Here is a 16,680-nt window from a genome sequence, read left to right as displayed (position 1 = left end):
CGCTAGCCTAAATAGGGCAGCTGCCTCAGGCTACAATGACTAAGGAACTCTCTGCCTGAGGCGGAAAGTGTTGATCAGCCCTTGCTTATCTCATTCCTGACTCATCTACTCTCTTCGCCCGGGCTCCAATGATATCTGCCGCATTGATCTCCTGCGATATCAAATTCATTACTATGTGCATTCAGCAACCATGACCGACTCTATTGATAAATTAGCAGCGCAATATTTTCAGCTGGTCGAGCTACAGAATTTGGCCCTCCCACCAGGCCCTGTGCTGATCCAACCAGCCGTGCAAGCAGCCTTATACAAGCGCATGTTCGACGAAAATGCAGTCTTCCCTATCCCACCAGACAGCTACCGAAGCCGAGTGCTGAAACAGATTCTCTCGCGCATCGAGGAATCAATTACCAACCCCGAGGAGGATGTATGCTTACCCACCTGTTTAAATCCTCTTGTTTTACGTCTTGCGTCTTGCATTTTGCATTTTAAAACTTCCTATCTTTTCCTCTTCTATCCCATGTACATCCACCTGACATCAATGCAAAACCAAATCCCACTTTTTATATTCCTTGATGTTCCACCTATCTAACCTCTTCCCTTCCCATGAACACAGGAGATCAATGACGATCTCATGGAAAGCTGGAGCACACTAGTCTCCCAGCCGAAACCCTCAGCCCTGCAACAAGCGCAGCAGCTGTCGTTAGTCAAGTACACAGCACCAAAGTCCAGCGCAGGAACATGCCCAGAGCGCACTGTGACGACCTCTGAATCCCGCGGCCTGATTCTTTCCGGTGGAACCACCGGAAATAGAACATGGGAGGCTGCTCTGCACCTCGGTTCGTTCTTGGCGTCTGAAGCGGGCGAGGCTCTTGTGCGCGGTAAGCGCGTTATCGAATTGGGTGCTGGCACGGGCTTCTTGTCGCTTGTTTGTGCCCGCCATCTTGGTGTGCGCTCTGTTGTTGTTACTGATCGTGAGCCGGCGCTTATTGATAACATTCGTGATTGTGTCAGGCATAATTTGAATGGGCGGGAGTCTATTCCTATTTATCCTGCGGTTTGGGAGTGGGGGACTCCGTTGGTGAGGGAGGGAGATCTTGCTGGATTGGTTTCTGATGAGGACGAGGAGGGAGCTGGGTTGAGGTTTGATGTTGCTCTCGGTGCTGATCTGGTAGGTATTTCTGTGGGCTGTTTACTTGGCTTTCGTGCTTACATGTCTAGATCTATGACACCGATCTTGTTCCTTTACTCCTATCTACTGTGCGGGATCTCTTCGAGAACTACCACATTCAAGAATTTATCATTGCTGCGACTCTGCGCAATGAGGATACTTTCCGCACGTTCTTGAATGCCTGTGGTGAGTCTTGAGTTCCATTCACAACGTTGATCGTCATGACTTATGCAGTGCTAACCATTCACAGAAACCAACTCATTCGCTATTGAAACCTTCCCGTTCGAATCTACACCTTCAGAAGACCAGACGGGTTTCTTCCATTCGACCAGCATTCCAATCCGGACGTATCGGATTTCGCGGACTAAATAAACAGCCACTTGAACTGCGTTTACATCACGAGGTAATGAGTATGAATAGAGAATGTGATATCATGCAAATGATACAAAAGTTAGTGACTGCATGGATCTTGTTGCTACTGTATATAACTAGCCCCAAGGGAACTCGATGCAAAATTGTTCAACTCAATCTTCTTGACAGGTAAAACTCCAATGGTATTGAGGTACTCAATGAAGTCCAAGACACAGGATCCTGTCTATAACATACATTGTGAAAGGACTAAAGAGTGCATATATCATCTAGACAGGTTATGAAATCAAAGATGAAAGCATGGGTATCATCGCAACTCGCGCCATTCCAAACCTGGAATCCAAGAAATGCAACAAAACCGTGAGAGCAGAATGCAAAAGTAAAAATAAAAATAAATGCAAGATTAAAACGAGTGTAGCCGCAAAAAAACAATAAATGTGCAGGTATTTAGGTTGCGAGGAATCTAGCAATTCTCTTCAGCTAGACTCTCCCGCAGCAGGTTTTCGTCTATGCTTTCAGCATGGATTGAGATCGGTGCAGGAGGTGGAGGTCGCAGGCCCATTATCGGACCCTTCTGGTTCACACCTGGATATCTGAAGCGGAGAGCTAGCGGGTCAACTGCTTTGGACGTAGATGTAGATGTAGAAGGTGATGATGCCATAGATGTGGTTGGCGAGTTTGTCGGATCTTGCGAGTCACTGTCGGCTGAGACCGGTGCCACACCCCAGCGGCCTAGGACCCAGCCTCCCATGCGGCGACCTAGCGTCGTAGTTTTACGAGGTCCAAGGGTTGAGGTTGAGCCAGTGCTAGTGCTGTCCGTGGATACTATGGATGCTGTATCGGACTTGGTGGGGTTTCCGGCAGCCATGGAAGCAAGCAATGATTGGGATGTGTGCTCTGAGCTCGCTGCACGATCGGCTGTGATGGCTGGGGCTGAAACCACAGGGGGGGTTGACAGAAGCTCGACACTGGGTGACAAAATGCGTCGAGGGATCCGCATGCCGGGATGCCAGTCGCCCATTCGCTTGTGGCGAATGGTGGGGGTATGTATGTCCATTCCAGCAACGGAGACAGAGAGCAAACTGTCATGGGAAGAAGATCTGTGCAAGGAGGAAGGCTGTACATGCATGGTAAAAATTTCGTCGGTGGTCGCCAGCGACTCACCCATGGGCGGAAAGTATGCTACCGATGGAGATGGTTCGGATTCTTCTGGGATAGCTGGCTCTCTTGTGGCATTATCGCCCATGTTCGAGAAGTCTTGGCGGTTGCAGAGATCGTCTTCATATGCGGATAGGTCGTCGGGTGCATCGGGGTGATCAAATCCACCCATTGGCCGGAATGGTATATCAAGCCCCTTCAGGTTCCGTGCCTGCATCAAAGGCGAAGAGAACACGGTGCTTTCAGGGCTGGTGGGCTCAGAATAATCGGCCCCACGTTCAACACGATCAAATATCGATGATGTCCGGAACGCGGACCGAGGAGAGCTTGCCAGCGAGTCCGAAGCATGTGATTGTGAGGACCAGCGACGGGAGGATGAATGAGGTGGGATGGATACAGAGGTTTGTGATAGAATGGCTGACATGGATGATCCAGATGATTGGGAGCGATGAAGGGCTCTTCGGGGCGATTGCGCCTGTGCCGCAGAGTGCATTGCTACCGGGCTCCCTAAAGCGGGGCGGCGTTTCTTCACGCGACGGTTGAGTGTGCCTTTCTCCTTCTTCGTAGTTGGAGCTGGACTTGGTGTGTGGAAATGATGATGAATGTGTAATTCCTGAGAGACGCGTCGTTCTTCCTTCGCTCGTAGCTCCTCGCTCAGCGTGGTCGAATGCCTTGGCTGTGTATTGTCTTCCTCATCGACACCGGCCAGCGGCTGATGAGAGATAACCTGTTCCCGTAGGTTCTGTACTTCTTCATTCGAGCTCTGAAGCATGTCACGTAGCTCCATGATCCCAACTTGCAGATTGGCGTTGTCTTGCAATATGTCCTTGACGAAACGAGAGACCACGTTTGTACCACCTGCGTTGCGGTTGAGTTCGGAGGCGGCAGCGGCACCCTTGAGACGCCCCGCTGCATTATCTAGCTCGCGCTCCACAGCTCTCTTGCGCTCCATACGTTGGACGATGTCTGTGTGTCGATCCCTCTCCTCGCGTGCCTCCTTCTCAATGCGGTCGACTTGATCATGAAGGTCTCGCAGGGTAGTTTCCGCTTGTCTCCACCGTTGGACAGCCGATTTCTCGTCTTCATGCACTGACGCAAGGCTCTCTTGGAGCTTAGACTGCTCTGTCTCCATGAGAGCTAGTTGCACCTCTAGTTCTGCGGCACGTGTCGCAGCCGCTGTCAGCCTTCGCAACTCGGACTCGGTGTTCTCCAGAGTTCTAGTTAGGGACTTGACATGGTCGTCAGACTCGGCGACCGCTTGGTTCAGATTGTCAAGTTGCTCCAATAAACTGCGATTCTCTTCGATGATACGCGCATTTTCTGCTTGCGCTTGTTGCTTTTCACGCTCTAGATCGTCAATGCTGTCGACCAACCGATGACGGTCCTCTTCCGCTTCGGCCATATAACTTTCATGACGGTGGAGCAAGGCCTGTAGGGCAAAAGTCAGTGATGATGCCTCAAAACATGCTGCCTGAGCAGTATAATCATGAAAGGTAGCCATGACGGACGCCAACACAGTGAGAGAGAATAGGAGATCGTGATCCGAGGGAGGCCATCTTCCAAATGATGTGGACTCTGCACAAGGTATGCAGAATGTGCAATCCGAGTGGTATAAATGAAAGGGCAAATTTTTAAAAAAAAGCAATTAGATACAAAGTGTTTTGTGAGGAATGATAAATTGATGTATCAAAACATGTATGGCTCAGCCAGCCGAGGAACAGCTTGGCGTCTTGTCATACCCAACCAACAGCACATCATTTTGGGCAGCTTTATTCGAACAAGATACGTACCTGACCCAGCCTAGCAGCAGTCTCCAGATCCTTCTCCAAGCCCTCGAGAGCTACATTGTTATGCTCTAGTAAGGCACAATCATTGCGGCCACAGCAGCAGCGTAGGGTGGTGGAACCGCTGGAATGGGTAGGAATGCTGAGGATCTCAGCGCTATGTGGAGGATCCATTTAAGAATGTGGCCCCTCGGGGGAGCTGAGTGTGTGGATAGACCTAATCATCAGAGAGCCTTGCAGCTTCGAGGTAACACAGACTATCACAAACTCCATTTGATTTGAGAAAGCGGAGATCTCGAAATTCAGCTGGGATGAGATAAGCCTCCAAGTGTTGACGAGGCCTTACCGCTTTTATATTGCTGCGTCTCACCGCCTCTAAGTATAGAAATGAAGTTGACGTCACAAAGAATTGTATACAACAATGCTCCTAGTACTGAGGTAAGGAGGTGAGAGGTGTTATTATTATTATAATAAGCTAAGAGGTTCTTTAGGGAAATTGAAGATATATTCAAGTTTAATTAAACGACGAAAAATTAGGAATTAGTCACCAGTGAACATTCAAAAGTAATCCCCAAGGGACTCAATCATTCTGACTAAGAGATACGTACAAGTTAATCTGACAAAAGGAAAATCCGGGCAAAAGGAAGCAGAGAGTCATGAAAAGAGAATTAAATCAACATGAAGCATCTGAGATTGGTAGCTCCCTTCACAAAAAAAGGAAGATCAGTGAAGAATGGAAAAGAAGCTAACCAGCGCCAATCAAAGCAGAATATCATCCCGAACATTAATAAACGCCCCAGCGCCGCCGTCTTCACTGATCTCGTTAACCAGCACTTCAGTTTGCTGGTATAGCCTTTCCAGTGCTGCAGCAGATGATTTGCCCAATGAGACTATGCAGTACCGAGTTAGCGTTGTCGCTCGTAAGTAGAAACAGAAACAAAGAAACAGAATAAATAAGACCAAGCAACATACCAAGAATAGCCGAGTTCAACTCTTCGGCCACAGCCACCCGCCCCTCGGCATCGAGGTAATGGCCATGCACAGACCTCTTCGGATCAGGATACGCCACCAATGAGAAGATATCGTCCAGCAGCTTCTTATCACCGCCATTCTCATCAGTCGGGTAATCAGCACGCAGCTGCTGGCCATACTGCACTGCCTCCGTGAGGAGCTGGTTGAACTGCGCGACGACCTCAGGCTCTTCGGTGTCCATGCCGTCCGCAGCCCAGCTATCGCCATCTCCGTCGTCGAGCTCCATCTCCTGATCGAAGACGGCGTGCTCGTGCGAGTTGGAGGATGTTGAGCCCCGGCGCTTCGTGGCGGTTGCTGCGGAGAGTTCGTTGGACCGTCGCATCATTTCGAGGAACTTGCGACAGCGTAGTTTGAAGTGGATTTGCGGGTGGTCTTCTAGGACGTTGGAGTAGTAGGCTTTGGTATGCTTGAGGGCCTTGTCGATGTCGCCGTCTAGGATTGCGGACCGGATTTCTATGGGCTGTCAGCGGGGGCTTGGCGCTGGGAGGAATGTAGAGGTATAGACTTACTGTTCCGGTTGATGGCTTCACGGTCTTCTTCGACCTCATATTTCTTCAGTGGCTCATTACGGCCGTTCTGTAGGGCCAGTGTTTCGGTGGCCACCTCTTGTGCGAATGCACGGGCTGTGTCTACGTAACCGTCATGGGCTAGGAACTGCGCAACTAACTCTTGCAAAAGTGTCGACTCGTCCAACGGTGGTTGGAGACCAGCCGTGGATGTTTCGTTAATCTCTGATAGGACGTTGAATCTCTCTTGCTAGTAGGAATTAGCCTGACAACTTCTGAGTGTGTAATGCGGACAGCACAGACCTTGACCATGCCATCGATATCAAAAACGAAAGGTTCCTGTCCAAAGTTCGTTTTGAGATGTACTGGCGGTAGTTTCTTCATTCCGACAGACGGGAAAAGGTTCGTATTGCGCAGATCGTGAAACGCATTTCCTGTCAAAATCAGCCTAAAATATCCCAATCACAATCTACAAAAAAACCTACCCAGGAAAACACCGTTCTTAGTGAAGAACGCAGATCCTGTAGAGAAATTGACACCACATCCGACTGTATCGCCAGCACCAAAAGTCGGTCCATATGCTCGGCCCTGTCCTTGACTCTCACCAAAAAACGACTTCCCGTCATCACCATGGTAAGCCCAGGATTCAGTCTCCCAACCGGGAAGCCTTTCGACGGACGCCTTGGGGCTAGAAAACCCAATCCCGATCATACTAGAAAAGAACAGTTAACTCTGAAAATCAATATCCATCGAGTAGCTGATTCACATACCCCTCCTTCGGCTTTGACTCAATCTTCACTTCAAAGTAGTAGATCCCGCACTGCGGCGGCATAGGGTGGTCCGCGCGCAAGGCGGCAGCTTCATGGTCATGCTTGTGCATAGGACCAGTGTAGCGCACATCGAAGTTCTCGTTCGACAATTCCAGACCGGAAAACTTGTCTACAGAACTCCACTGAGTGGGCAAAGGCATGAGGGGATCGGCCGGGGCGGGCGGTTCTTTCTCTATGATCTCATATGTCATGCCGCGGTGCGATGGGGCGATGCGGGGCAAGTGGACATTGCTGGAGGAGGCGGATAGGGGAGGATTGGATGTTGCAGATGAGGGATCTCGCTGTTGGGCAGCGATCTTAGCGCGGTGAGCAGCCTCGAGACGGGCGATGTAGCGGGAATTGCGGAGGTAGGATGGGGTGAGGATGGCCGGGGTGTCGGTGAGGCCTATGCCGTGCGGAAATTCGGCCGAGCATAGAAAGCCGACATATTTGCGAGACCAGGGAGGAAGTGACTCTGCTGAACCTGTTTTTCTCCAGGCGGAGTTCATGTGCATGTCTGCGGCATCCACGCCGAACGGAGCCCGGTGGACTCGGCTGCCGGACGGGGGGTAGAAGATTGGGTGGGAGTCGTTGAGGAGATGTGAGAAAGAACTGGAGATTGGGGGAAATGCGTTACCAGATACTACTGAGGCGTAGGAGGAGCGGCGTGGGATGGAGGAGATGCTGGGGTATGAGGTTGGAGCTCGAGCTCCACCGGATGGGGGGAAAGGAGCATCGGCCATGATGTTCGCGGGTCGCCCCCCAAATGATGCCATGAAATCAAGGCCACCGTTTTCTGCGTTCCTGTTTGTTCGCTTCTGGCTTTGGGGGGTTCTCCACACTTCTGATTTCGTTGATTTCGTTTTGACTAAGGTTGAGGGGTACTGTAAGTGCGTGGTAGTAAGTATTAGGCCAGTATAGTAGTCTGAAGTGCGTGCTAATATAGCAACCTCTCAGTACATGATGACTACCCAGGTGGGTAATGTGCGTGGGAGTAAGATCTGGTTTGGATACAAAAGTGCGTGGAAAGTAAAATATAAGTAAGATAATGCGTGGAAACAAGGCGCTCACGGCAGAAGATCGTTGCGTGACAGGTCCGAAAGCAGCAGATCTTACCACGTCGCGACCTCACTATTCTATCGAAAGAGAAATACGAAGCCGTCAGATCCAAAACTCTATAATAAAAGAGACGCGTAGAGCCTAGTAATAGCGAAATAACTAGTGAAGAAATCACGAATCCTCTTGCATAGATTGCGGGGGAAAGGGAATCCGGATATTATACGGAGTAAGGATAAGAAGGAAAAGAGGGGAGAAGAATATAATGTCACGAGCTAGTGTGGACATGGACAGTAAAGCTCGGCTACTGTACTACTAGGAGTCGGGCAGACCAGGACTTTGTCCAGATGTATACCTCCAAGTACTAGGTACCTAGGTAGATCCAAGCATATAGCCCTATACCATCGAGTTTAACCAGAATTTGAGCCAAATTAACTGCGTTATGCTCCCAGAGCAAAGATCCCCGAACAGAAGATAGAAACATAGCTGATAAACAGCAAAAACAAGAAGAAAAAAAAAGGGCTATAATACAGAACACACATACCGAGTGAAATTAGCTAACAACCCCGTGTACATAAAAAAAAAAAAAAAAAAAAAACCAAGCCCTTCGTACAGAAAGGCCATTAGCCCTAAACACTTCTTCCGACGCCAAACCCAGATCCGACATAAAACACAAAGAAAAGAAAGAGAAGAGACGCAAAGTCTATAATTACAGCATGAAAACCACATCCGAACTCATCACAGTCATATTCAAGCTGTTATAGCAATGGCCGGCGACGAGGGCTCCACGAGATGAGAAGCAGGGGTGATATCACCATCTCCAGAGTTGCTCTTCTCACTGGGCACTGCACTGCTGCCATTGGCCGTGTCAGTGCCGGGGGCATGGAGTGTGGGCTTGGTGTCGCTGTCGCCACTTTCCATCGCTGAGACCTTGCCATCGACCGAGTCGTCGGACTTGGAAATACTGGGTGTGCGCCAAGATGGGAGTTGCCACATAATGCCGGTGAAGCTGCGTAGCTGCAGGGGCTTGCGCTCCCATTTGCGACACGCAGCTCCGGTGCGGTCTAGTGCGCGCAGACCGGCATTGATGGCTCCCGTATTGGCTTTTGGTCCCAGACGCTGCGCGGCCGGGATTTTCGTAGCATCGCCTTCCTCACTAAGACAGATATGTTAGTATTTAATTGTATTCTTCTTTTTTCGGCATTGTGGTGCTGCATTGGAGGATGTGTTAGGTTTGCTTACAGTCTGGGTTTCTTCTTGGGGCCAGGGCGTCCCCGTGACTTTGCAGTAGGGTCGGTTTGTTCTTTTGTTCTTTTGTTGCCGGGCTTGGGACCCGGAACCCCCTTCCGACGCGGTGTATCGCCTGCAGTTGCCCCTGTGGCAGGTGTAGAAATGGCGTCGGCGTCGGAGCCATTGTCGGCAGAAGATGGACGGACAGGAGGGAGCTCGGAGGATGAAGCTGGTGATGAGTCGTCGTTGGTTTTAATGTTGGGGGTATTATTTTGGCTGAGCCTGATCTTGGGGCTGGCAAACTGCTGGAGGGTATCCCCAGATAGCTTGAGAACCACCATCAAGGAGTTGGATGAATTCTTAGCTCCAGCGCGAGAGCGACCATTTGGAGTGGCGGCGGGCATGATGGATGATGGATGATGGATGATATGGGGGGGTCGGGATTGCGCGAGGGTACCGGATATGGTTGGATGGTCGAGAGGGGAATTTCTGGTGACGGAAGTGTAGGCAATTCACCGTGACGTGTGTCTCTACCGCCCGTCTCTTATAGATGTAGAAGAAGTATGTGTAGTCGATGGCATAGTCCGGAGTGAAGGAGGGGAAAGGGGAGGGGAAAGGGAAAAGGAAAAGGGAAAAAGGAAAAACAAGGAAGGGGCGAAGTAAAAAGGGATCGTGGGCCCTCTCATCGTAGAAAAACTCATTCAAGGTGAAGCACAGGGGATATGTTGAAGGTGTGGACTTCGGCCTTGTACGGTCATTTTCGAATGTTACAAACTTGGAAGCCACTTCGGGACCAACGGGGAGAGCTTAATACCCGATTGTGACAATACAATACATTACTGATATACTTCGTTTTCCGTTTCTTTCTCTCTCTTCTCGAGACTTGGTGATTCATTGGAATGTTGAACATCTTCAAGATCTTCAAGATCTTCAAAGTCATCTAGGCATTTCTTCCTCTTTACTTAGACAGAAAACCGACAGCCTAACCCATCTCCAATCTACAAATAACCCAACCCTAACCCGTTGATGGATCTCATTCCACCCGCTGCATCCCGAAAATAACTCACTGACCGCATGATGTCTCGAGAGATGTGCCCTGTTTTTTCTTTCTTTTTTCTTGAAGCCTTTTACAAACAGAGAAACCTCACATCTCTTTGAGATCAAGTCCAGGTGGACCCATTCGCAACAGATCTGGTGAGGGTATCACGAGTCTTCCCTCACGAAGCCCCGTTACAAAGTACGGGCACTACGGGTCGCCACTTCGGAAACTTGAACTTCGATTAGTCCACGGGTGAACCAAAAAGAATTGCCAAATTACGCGACTGCCAAGGGATCGTCCAGAATAAAGCACAAAATAGCTATACACTTGTCGATTACAAAGAATTCATGGATATAATATCTTGAAATATGTAAATATTAACATCTGACCTCTAGTTTCAAGTCTACACCTGAAAATCCAATCAATCGCGCTTACTGTCACCCTCAGCCTTGCGTCGTTCAACCACTTGTGCCACGGCACGTTGCACCTCAGGACTGGACCGCACCCCGCCGAGGATCAGCCCTTCCTTCATACCCCGCCGGAGTGTTGATACACTCTCACGGTCACCACGGAAGGGTGCCAGACCCATCTGCAGCGTCCGCGTCGCTTCCATATCTGTGCTGCGCGTCAACTGGATCAACTCTCCGATCCGCTGCACAGTCTGCGGCGATATCTTATCGTTCCCATTCCCATTCCCGGCAACTTTGGCGGTGGGCGGTGCGGCCTGTGAGATGAAAATGTGCAACATGATAGAGGCGCGGCGTGCTAGCGTCAGGATCTGGAAAGGGAGGAGGTAGAATGAGTTTTTAGGGAGCCAAGCTTGTAGCGCGACGGGAAGGTATGCGGTAGGCACGAACACAGCCTGGGGGTGCGTAATCAAGCCGAGTTCGAGAGTCAGCATTGCGGCGAATGTGTAGAATCGCCACTAACAACGGAGTCAGCTTGTGCAATTGATACTCTTTCGGTAATTATATTGTGCACTCACGTAACGGCCCCAATTCGCCCACCATAGCCAGTTAAGCACAAGCGTTGTGATAAACCCGCCGATATACTGCGGAACAATCGACTTGACCAACGAAGTCATCAGGAAGTCGCGCATGGTCTTCTGCTCGCCCCACCCGAGCATATCTGTCCCGAACCGGTCATACGCAAATCGCTTCACTGGGTCCACCAATGTTTCCTGCGCCTGTCGAAGGTACAGGAAGTAAGCATCGGACCCGCTGTCCAGCCCAGCTTTATCGGGGTGATATTGAGCTGCGAGCCGGCGGAATCGGGACTTGATTGCGCGTTCATCGGCAAAGGGTGATACACCCAGGGCTTGGTAGTAATCGCCTGCAAGCTGTACCTGGTAGAAGGTCTCGTAGAGCGTGTAGAGGAGGTAGCTGGTGATCACGAAGATGAAGATACGGCGACGATGGCGCTCGTACCGCGGAGTCTGGGGGAGTGGTTTGGGTTCACCCGCGCGTATGGTTATGCCATAGTAGACACTTTGTAAGAATGATGTGGCATACTGTCATTCATATCAGCTTTCATTCCTCATCTTGTATAGCTCCGCATCGCGCTCCACTCACATTGGGGAGAAAAGCCCATCCGAAGAAAGGCAAAAGCGACGCCATGTCGAGTAAATCAATATCGCCTAAATAATCCCAACTGCACCATAGCAAACAAAAAACCAGAAAGATAAAAGATAGATCTCTAAGCGCCACTTGGCGTTTACAACAATAAGACCCCCAAGAGCAGTTCCCCAAATAGTCAGGCCCCGTCACCGCCCAACCCCACCGCCTTCCCCTCTCGTCATACCAGAAGCCAAATGAAAAAAAAAAAAAGTTCTCGACGCCCAAAGAAAAAAAAGAAGCACCTCAATCCCTCCACATCGACACGACAAGCTCCGTGGAGCGCCCAAATTGCCTCCACGATGGCAATTGACGCAATGGAAATCGACAACCTGCCGCTGCGCACAGCGGACGCAGAACGCAAACGCAAATCCAAAAAGGACGCATCCTCATCCGCATCACCATCCAAAAAGCGAAAGCAAGCCCCATCCTCAAAAACTCCACAAATCCAAGACTCAAATCCCGAGTCTCCCTTCACCCTCACAACAGCAACCCTCTACCTGCCCCTGTCTCCCATCTCCATCTCGCCGACGCACGCGCTGGCTTCGCTGCTGGCTGAGCATCTCTCGCCGCTGCTCCTGACCTACTTCCCCCCGCTGAAGGGCGTCGTCTTGGCTTATTCCAATGCCTCGATCTCCAGCAAGCCGCCGGCTAATCCTCGCGCTTCCTCGGATCTGAACCCGCAGCCGCTTACACTCGCCACAACAGCGGACGAGTACGGTGTCTTGTACGTCTACCTGACCGCTACGTTCCTGATGTTCCGGCCGAAGCGCGGACAGGCCCTCGATGGATGGGTGAATGTGCAGTCGGAGGGATTCCTCGGTGCTGTAGTGTTCAACTTGTTCTCTGTCGGCGTTGAGCGCAAGCGTCTGCCCTCGAACTGGAAATGGGTTCCTCCTGGTGAGGAGGCTGAGGCGCCAGCTTTGACCGATGACGACTCCGGCTCTGATAAAGATATGGCGGATTTCGACGCCGAGAAGGAATGTTTCAAGCCTGCTTCGCTTTCTGCGGAGGAGATCGCGATTGAAGGCGAGGAGGATGATGAGTCCGCTCACACCGGTTACTTCCAGTCTGTTTCTGGACACCGCGTGAGTGGTTCTGTACGCTTCCGTGTTGTTGATGTGGATGTCATTCCCGGTTCTGAGCGGGACCGTGGGTTCCTCAGTATTGAGGGCACTATGCTTTCTGTCGAGGAGGAGGAGAAGCTTTCTGAGTCTGAACGCCAGGGGCAATCTTTGCCTCCGTCTTTCTTCCCAGCGTCTCAGAAGGTCTCTGGGTCTATCCCCGTGATGAACGTCCCGGCGGCGTCGACGGTGCAGGAGCTCTCGACTGTGGATGTGCATCTTGATGCCAGCCCCAAGAAGGAGAAGAAGGAGAAAAAGGAAAAGAAAGACAAGAAGGAGAAGACCGAGAAGAAAGAAAAGAAGTCCAAGTCTTCCAAGTCGAAGAGCAAGGACGAATAAATTCGCTCTGTATACATGTCTGCATGAGCACCGATATCATACATCACTGTTGACTACATCCTGGATGGGCGTTCCGGTTTACTTGTTCTTATTTTCCGTTTCGAATTCGAATGTGTATATGCCAATTGAACATTTAAAACACTTGATTCAAACTATTTTCCGACAGCTTATCCATTTATATCCAAACTTCAAAACCCCCACATATCTCAATATCACCATCAGACCTTAACAGCTAGAACATCTGCACCACTGACAATCTCTCCTTTCTGCAACATCTTCCCAATCCTCATCAACTCCGCAGACTTAACCATAACCGGATCAACCCCCATAGTAGCAACCGCCACCACCGTCTCCCCAGCCGTATAAAATGCGACAAACTTCGCCTCCCCCTTCTCCTGCAGAATAACATCATCATACCCGTTAACCGGATTGCCACAGTACCTCAACTGCGCTCCAAGCGCTGACCAAAACACCGGAATAAACGCCTTATATTTCAAAGACGACAGCGGCCCACGCTGCGCATGCACGATGGCACGCGCAGCCGCACGTCCCGAATTTTGCGCGACGTTCCAGTGTTCGATGCGGACTGGTGAACCGCCAGCATCAGCACCAGGGCCGTGGTAGGGATACGTTGCTATATCACCGACTGCGAAGACGGAGTCTTGCAAGCCTGGCACGAGGAAGTGGGATGTTGTTTTGATTGAGCCGTCTTTTTCGAGGGTTATGGATTTGTTGTCGCGGAGGAAGTCGGTTGCTGGACGGACACCGACGCCTAGGATGACGAGGTCGGCTGGGAGGGTAGTTCCGTCTTTGAGGTGGACTGCACCGACAGTGTTGGTGTTTGAGGGGGAGGGTGTTGCGTAGCTTACGTTTGCTGAGAGGTTGAATTTGATGCCGGCTTTTTCTAAGTTTGATTGGAAGATTCGGCCGACTTGGGTGCCCATTACGCGCTCCATCGGGGAGGTTTCCATACCTACTATCGTCACGTTGTGGGATTTTGATAGTGCGTTGCCGACTTCCATGCCGATGAAGGAGCTGCCGATTACCACGATGTTTCTTTTTTCTTGGCCGGCGGCTGTGAGGATGGACTGCACGTCTTGGATCGTGCGGAGGGTGAAGATGTTGTTTAGTTCGCCCTTGAAGCCTTGTAGTGGGAGTCTGCGTGGGACGCCGCCTGTTGCTAGGACCAGTTTGGTGTAGGAGATGTTCTGTCCGGATTTGGTGGAGATGGATTTCTGTTCGAAGTCCACGGCTGTCACTTCATCTGTGATGGTTTCTATGGCGGCTTCGGCGTACCACTCTCGTGGACGCCATTGGATCTTGGCAGGGTCTGTGATTAAAGCTTTGGATAATTTGGTTCGATCTATGATTAGATCGGGCTCTTGGGAAATGACTGTGATCGACCCAGGGTATTTTAGCTCGCGAAGAGCTTGAATAAGGCCAAGAGTTCCACTTCCTCTGTTTGGTGTTAGTATGAGTATCTAATTATCCGAATAAGAGGTAATGTAGAAACATGTGCATAGGACGTATGGGATATGAAGCGGGGACGATCTGGCAACTCGAGATCAAGCGGCACTCGAGCTGAGGATGGGCGGGTTCCAAACAAGCGGTATGCTGCCAATCGTCGCCAACGACTACCACTTGGCCAAATGCCCGCCCATCCGTACATATACACTGACCAGGGGGTTGTATCATGCGAAACGTGCACAATAATGAGGTAAAACAAAGAAAGTCTGACTTACCCTCCAACGACAACAACCTTCTCCTTCGGCTGTGACACGCTACATCTGACAACTGGATTGCGCTGTCCTGCTTTAACATCTTCCTCTTTGGCAAGGATGTATACACCATCTTCTCTTTCGAAGATTTCGAACTTGTTCAGCGCGTTGGGAGCTGGGGCATCTTCAACATCGCCAGTTGCGACATTGTAACAGGCTGTATATATAGTATGTTATTAGCTCTTCTTTTCTTTTGGTTGAACAAAGGAGATTCAAACAAAGAGAAACTCACCTCCATGCCAGGGACATGTAAGCCTTCCATCTCCAGTAACAACACCATTCTTCAGCGGTGCTCCGTAATGCGTGCATCGCGGACTTAGGGCATGGACTTTATCGTCCAGCTTGACGAGGAGAACCTTCCCATCTTCAATGCCTTCGATTTCGGCCTCGATCTTGTCTAGAGGGTTGAGGGATGCGAAGGAGGAGATATCTTTTAGTTTGTATTCTTGAGACATATTTGATAGATTGGATAGATTGCGCTTTGATTCGATTGAGTTGAATGGAGATGAATGGGTGCTAGATATCGAATAGATAGTAGAGTAGGAGGAAGAAGAAGAAGAAGAAGAAGAAGAAGAGGAGGAGGTCAAGAGTAAGCTGGATATGCGGGGTGAAGGAATATGGCGTAATGACGAGAGTAGACAGTTACACCGCCGGGATACTTGGAGAGATGACCATGGACTTAGACGGTACATGTTAAAGGGGGAAAGAAAAGAGAAAATGGAAGAAGAAGTTACTTAAATATGTTGATTTCTTTCTTTCAATCCATTGACTGTAATGCTTTGAAGATGTGAGTTACATCTATGTTGAATATACCTGAAGTATACAAAACTCCCATGACATCACTTGATAAATGAATCCAACCAATCACCGGCAGGGTTTTGTCATTGATCTTCGTCAGAATATCTTGTTTTAGTATTGACGTTGAGCCAAGATAAAAAGATAATATCGAATAAAAATGAATCAGCAAGTTCCTAGAAGCCATACACTATCTAACTAGCCTGCACTACAAACTTGAAAGGTAAATGAAGCGAGATGGTCTAGTTGACAACTAATACTAGATCATTAGTACAGATTACAAGGTGAATTGAGTGTAATTGTTAAGAGCGACATGCTTAAATATTCAATCTTTACCCCTTATAGGTTGTATATTTACTGTGGTGCAAAGATGTGTACCCGAGATAAATAAATAGTAAATGACAGACCTCACATGCCCTAGCTAACAAATGACCCTTTCATAGCCATCCAGTCCGATACTCAGAATGGTATACACACGTATATCTTGAAGTCTGGACCCCGCGCACCATGAGCAGACAGCTGCAAGATCAGATGATGCTATGCGGCTGAGCAGCACAGCCAATGCCAACTACAACCCGAAAGGCAGATATGGTTGAACATCGCTAGGGTGGGAGTCAAAAAACAGGCATGACGCTGTGGTCAAATTGCTACTCGATTGGGGCGCCAACTGAAAGGACAATGGCTGGACAGGTGCGGGAGCGGGCAATAAGGTACAGTGTATGATCAAATCATGGAAGTCTTGCGACGAAGGGCGAAGGGATAGTGTATGCCACAAAGTAATGTGATCAAGGGATGTACAGAGGTATAGATGCATCAAGTCTGGACTTCATAGAATCTATGATATCCGGCATAGTCAAAGCTACCCCAACATGGTTGCACC

The 16,680-nt window shown here is 49.8% G+C and overlaps 7 protein-coding genes across 7 annotated transcripts; 2 read left to right on the top strand and 5 right to left on the bottom strand.

Moving 5' to 3' along the window:
* Nucleotides 1–187: 187 nt before the first annotated feature.
* On the top strand, nucleotides 188–1,540 carry N7537_003505 (protein-lysine N-methyltransferase; the record flags this gene model as incomplete). Its single annotated transcript, XM_056894563.1, has 4 exons — nucleotides 188–424; nucleotides 614–1,168; nucleotides 1,219–1,354; nucleotides 1,419–1,540. Coding segments are annotated over 4 exons (1,050 nt in total), but the record flags the coding sequence as incomplete, so codon positions are not given.
* A 460-nt stretch (nucleotides 1,541–2,000) lies between these two features.
* On the bottom strand, nucleotides 2,001–4,653 carry N7537_003504 (uncharacterized protein; the record flags this gene model as incomplete). Its single annotated transcript, XM_056894562.1, has 2 exons — nucleotides 2,001–4,124; nucleotides 4,486–4,653. 2 exons carry the CDS (start codon nucleotides 4,651–4,653, stop codon nucleotides 2,001–2,003), a joined length of 2,292 nt encoding a protein of 763 aa, XP_056754310.1.
* Nucleotides 4,654–5,238: 585 nt separating this feature from the next.
* Nucleotides 5,239–7,569, bottom strand: N7537_003503 (uncharacterized protein; the record flags this gene model as incomplete). The annotated part of the gene is made up of 6 exons (XM_056894561.1): nucleotides 5,239–5,369; nucleotides 5,452–5,964; nucleotides 6,021–6,267; nucleotides 6,321–6,451; nucleotides 6,503–6,729; nucleotides 6,788–7,569. The coding sequence occupies 6 exons, from the start codon at nucleotides 7,567–7,569 to the stop codon at nucleotides 5,239–5,241; spliced, it is 2,031 nt and encodes a 676-aa protein (XP_056754309.1).
* Nucleotides 7,570–8,632: 1,063 nt separating this feature from the next.
* Nucleotides 8,633–9,516, bottom strand: N7537_003502 (uncharacterized protein; the record flags this gene model as incomplete). The annotated part of the gene is made up of 2 exons (XM_056894560.1): nucleotides 8,633–9,038; nucleotides 9,125–9,516. 2 exons carry the CDS (start codon nucleotides 9,514–9,516, stop codon nucleotides 8,633–8,635), a joined length of 798 nt encoding a protein of 265 aa, XP_056754308.1.
* A 1,056-nt stretch (nucleotides 9,517–10,572) lies between these two features.
* On the bottom strand, nucleotides 10,573–11,767 carry N7537_003501 (J domain-containing protein; the record flags this gene model as incomplete). The annotated part of the gene is made up of 3 exons (XM_056894559.1): nucleotides 10,573–11,076; nucleotides 11,137–11,661; nucleotides 11,723–11,767. 3 exons carry the CDS (start codon nucleotides 11,765–11,767, stop codon nucleotides 10,573–10,575), a joined length of 1,074 nt encoding a protein of 357 aa, XP_056754307.1.
* Nucleotides 11,768–12,066: 299 nt separating this feature from the next.
* On the top strand, nucleotides 12,067–13,227 carry N7537_003500 (DNA-directed RNA polymerase I subunit RPA43; the record flags this gene model as incomplete). The annotated part of the gene is made up of 1 exon (XM_056894558.1): nucleotides 12,067–13,227. One exon carries the CDS (start codon nucleotides 12,067–12,069, stop codon nucleotides 13,225–13,227), a length of 1,161 nt encoding a protein of 386 aa, XP_056754306.1.
* A 218-nt stretch (nucleotides 13,228–13,445) lies between these two features.
* nfr1 (putative AIF-like mitochondrial oxidoreductase (Nfrl)) lies at nucleotides 13,446–15,460 on the bottom strand (the record flags this gene model as incomplete). The annotated part of the gene is made up of 3 exons (XM_056894557.1): nucleotides 13,446–14,685; nucleotides 14,970–15,162; nucleotides 15,238–15,460. The coding sequence occupies 3 exons, from the start codon at nucleotides 15,458–15,460 to the stop codon at nucleotides 13,446–13,448; spliced, it is 1,656 nt and encodes a 551-aa protein (XP_056754305.1).
* Nucleotides 15,461–16,680: the final 1,220 nt, after the last annotated feature.

The sequence above is a fragment of the Penicillium hordei genome, assembly GCF_028827395.1.
Source record: "Penicillium hordei strain IBT 12815 chromosome Unknown utg000002l_segment0_segment0, whole genome shotgun sequence".
NCBI lineage: Eukaryota > Fungi > Ascomycota > Eurotiomycetes > Eurotiales > Aspergillaceae > Penicillium > Penicillium hordei.
Note: the sequence above shows the minus strand (reverse complement) of the source record. Positions and strands in the feature narration are given on the sequence as shown.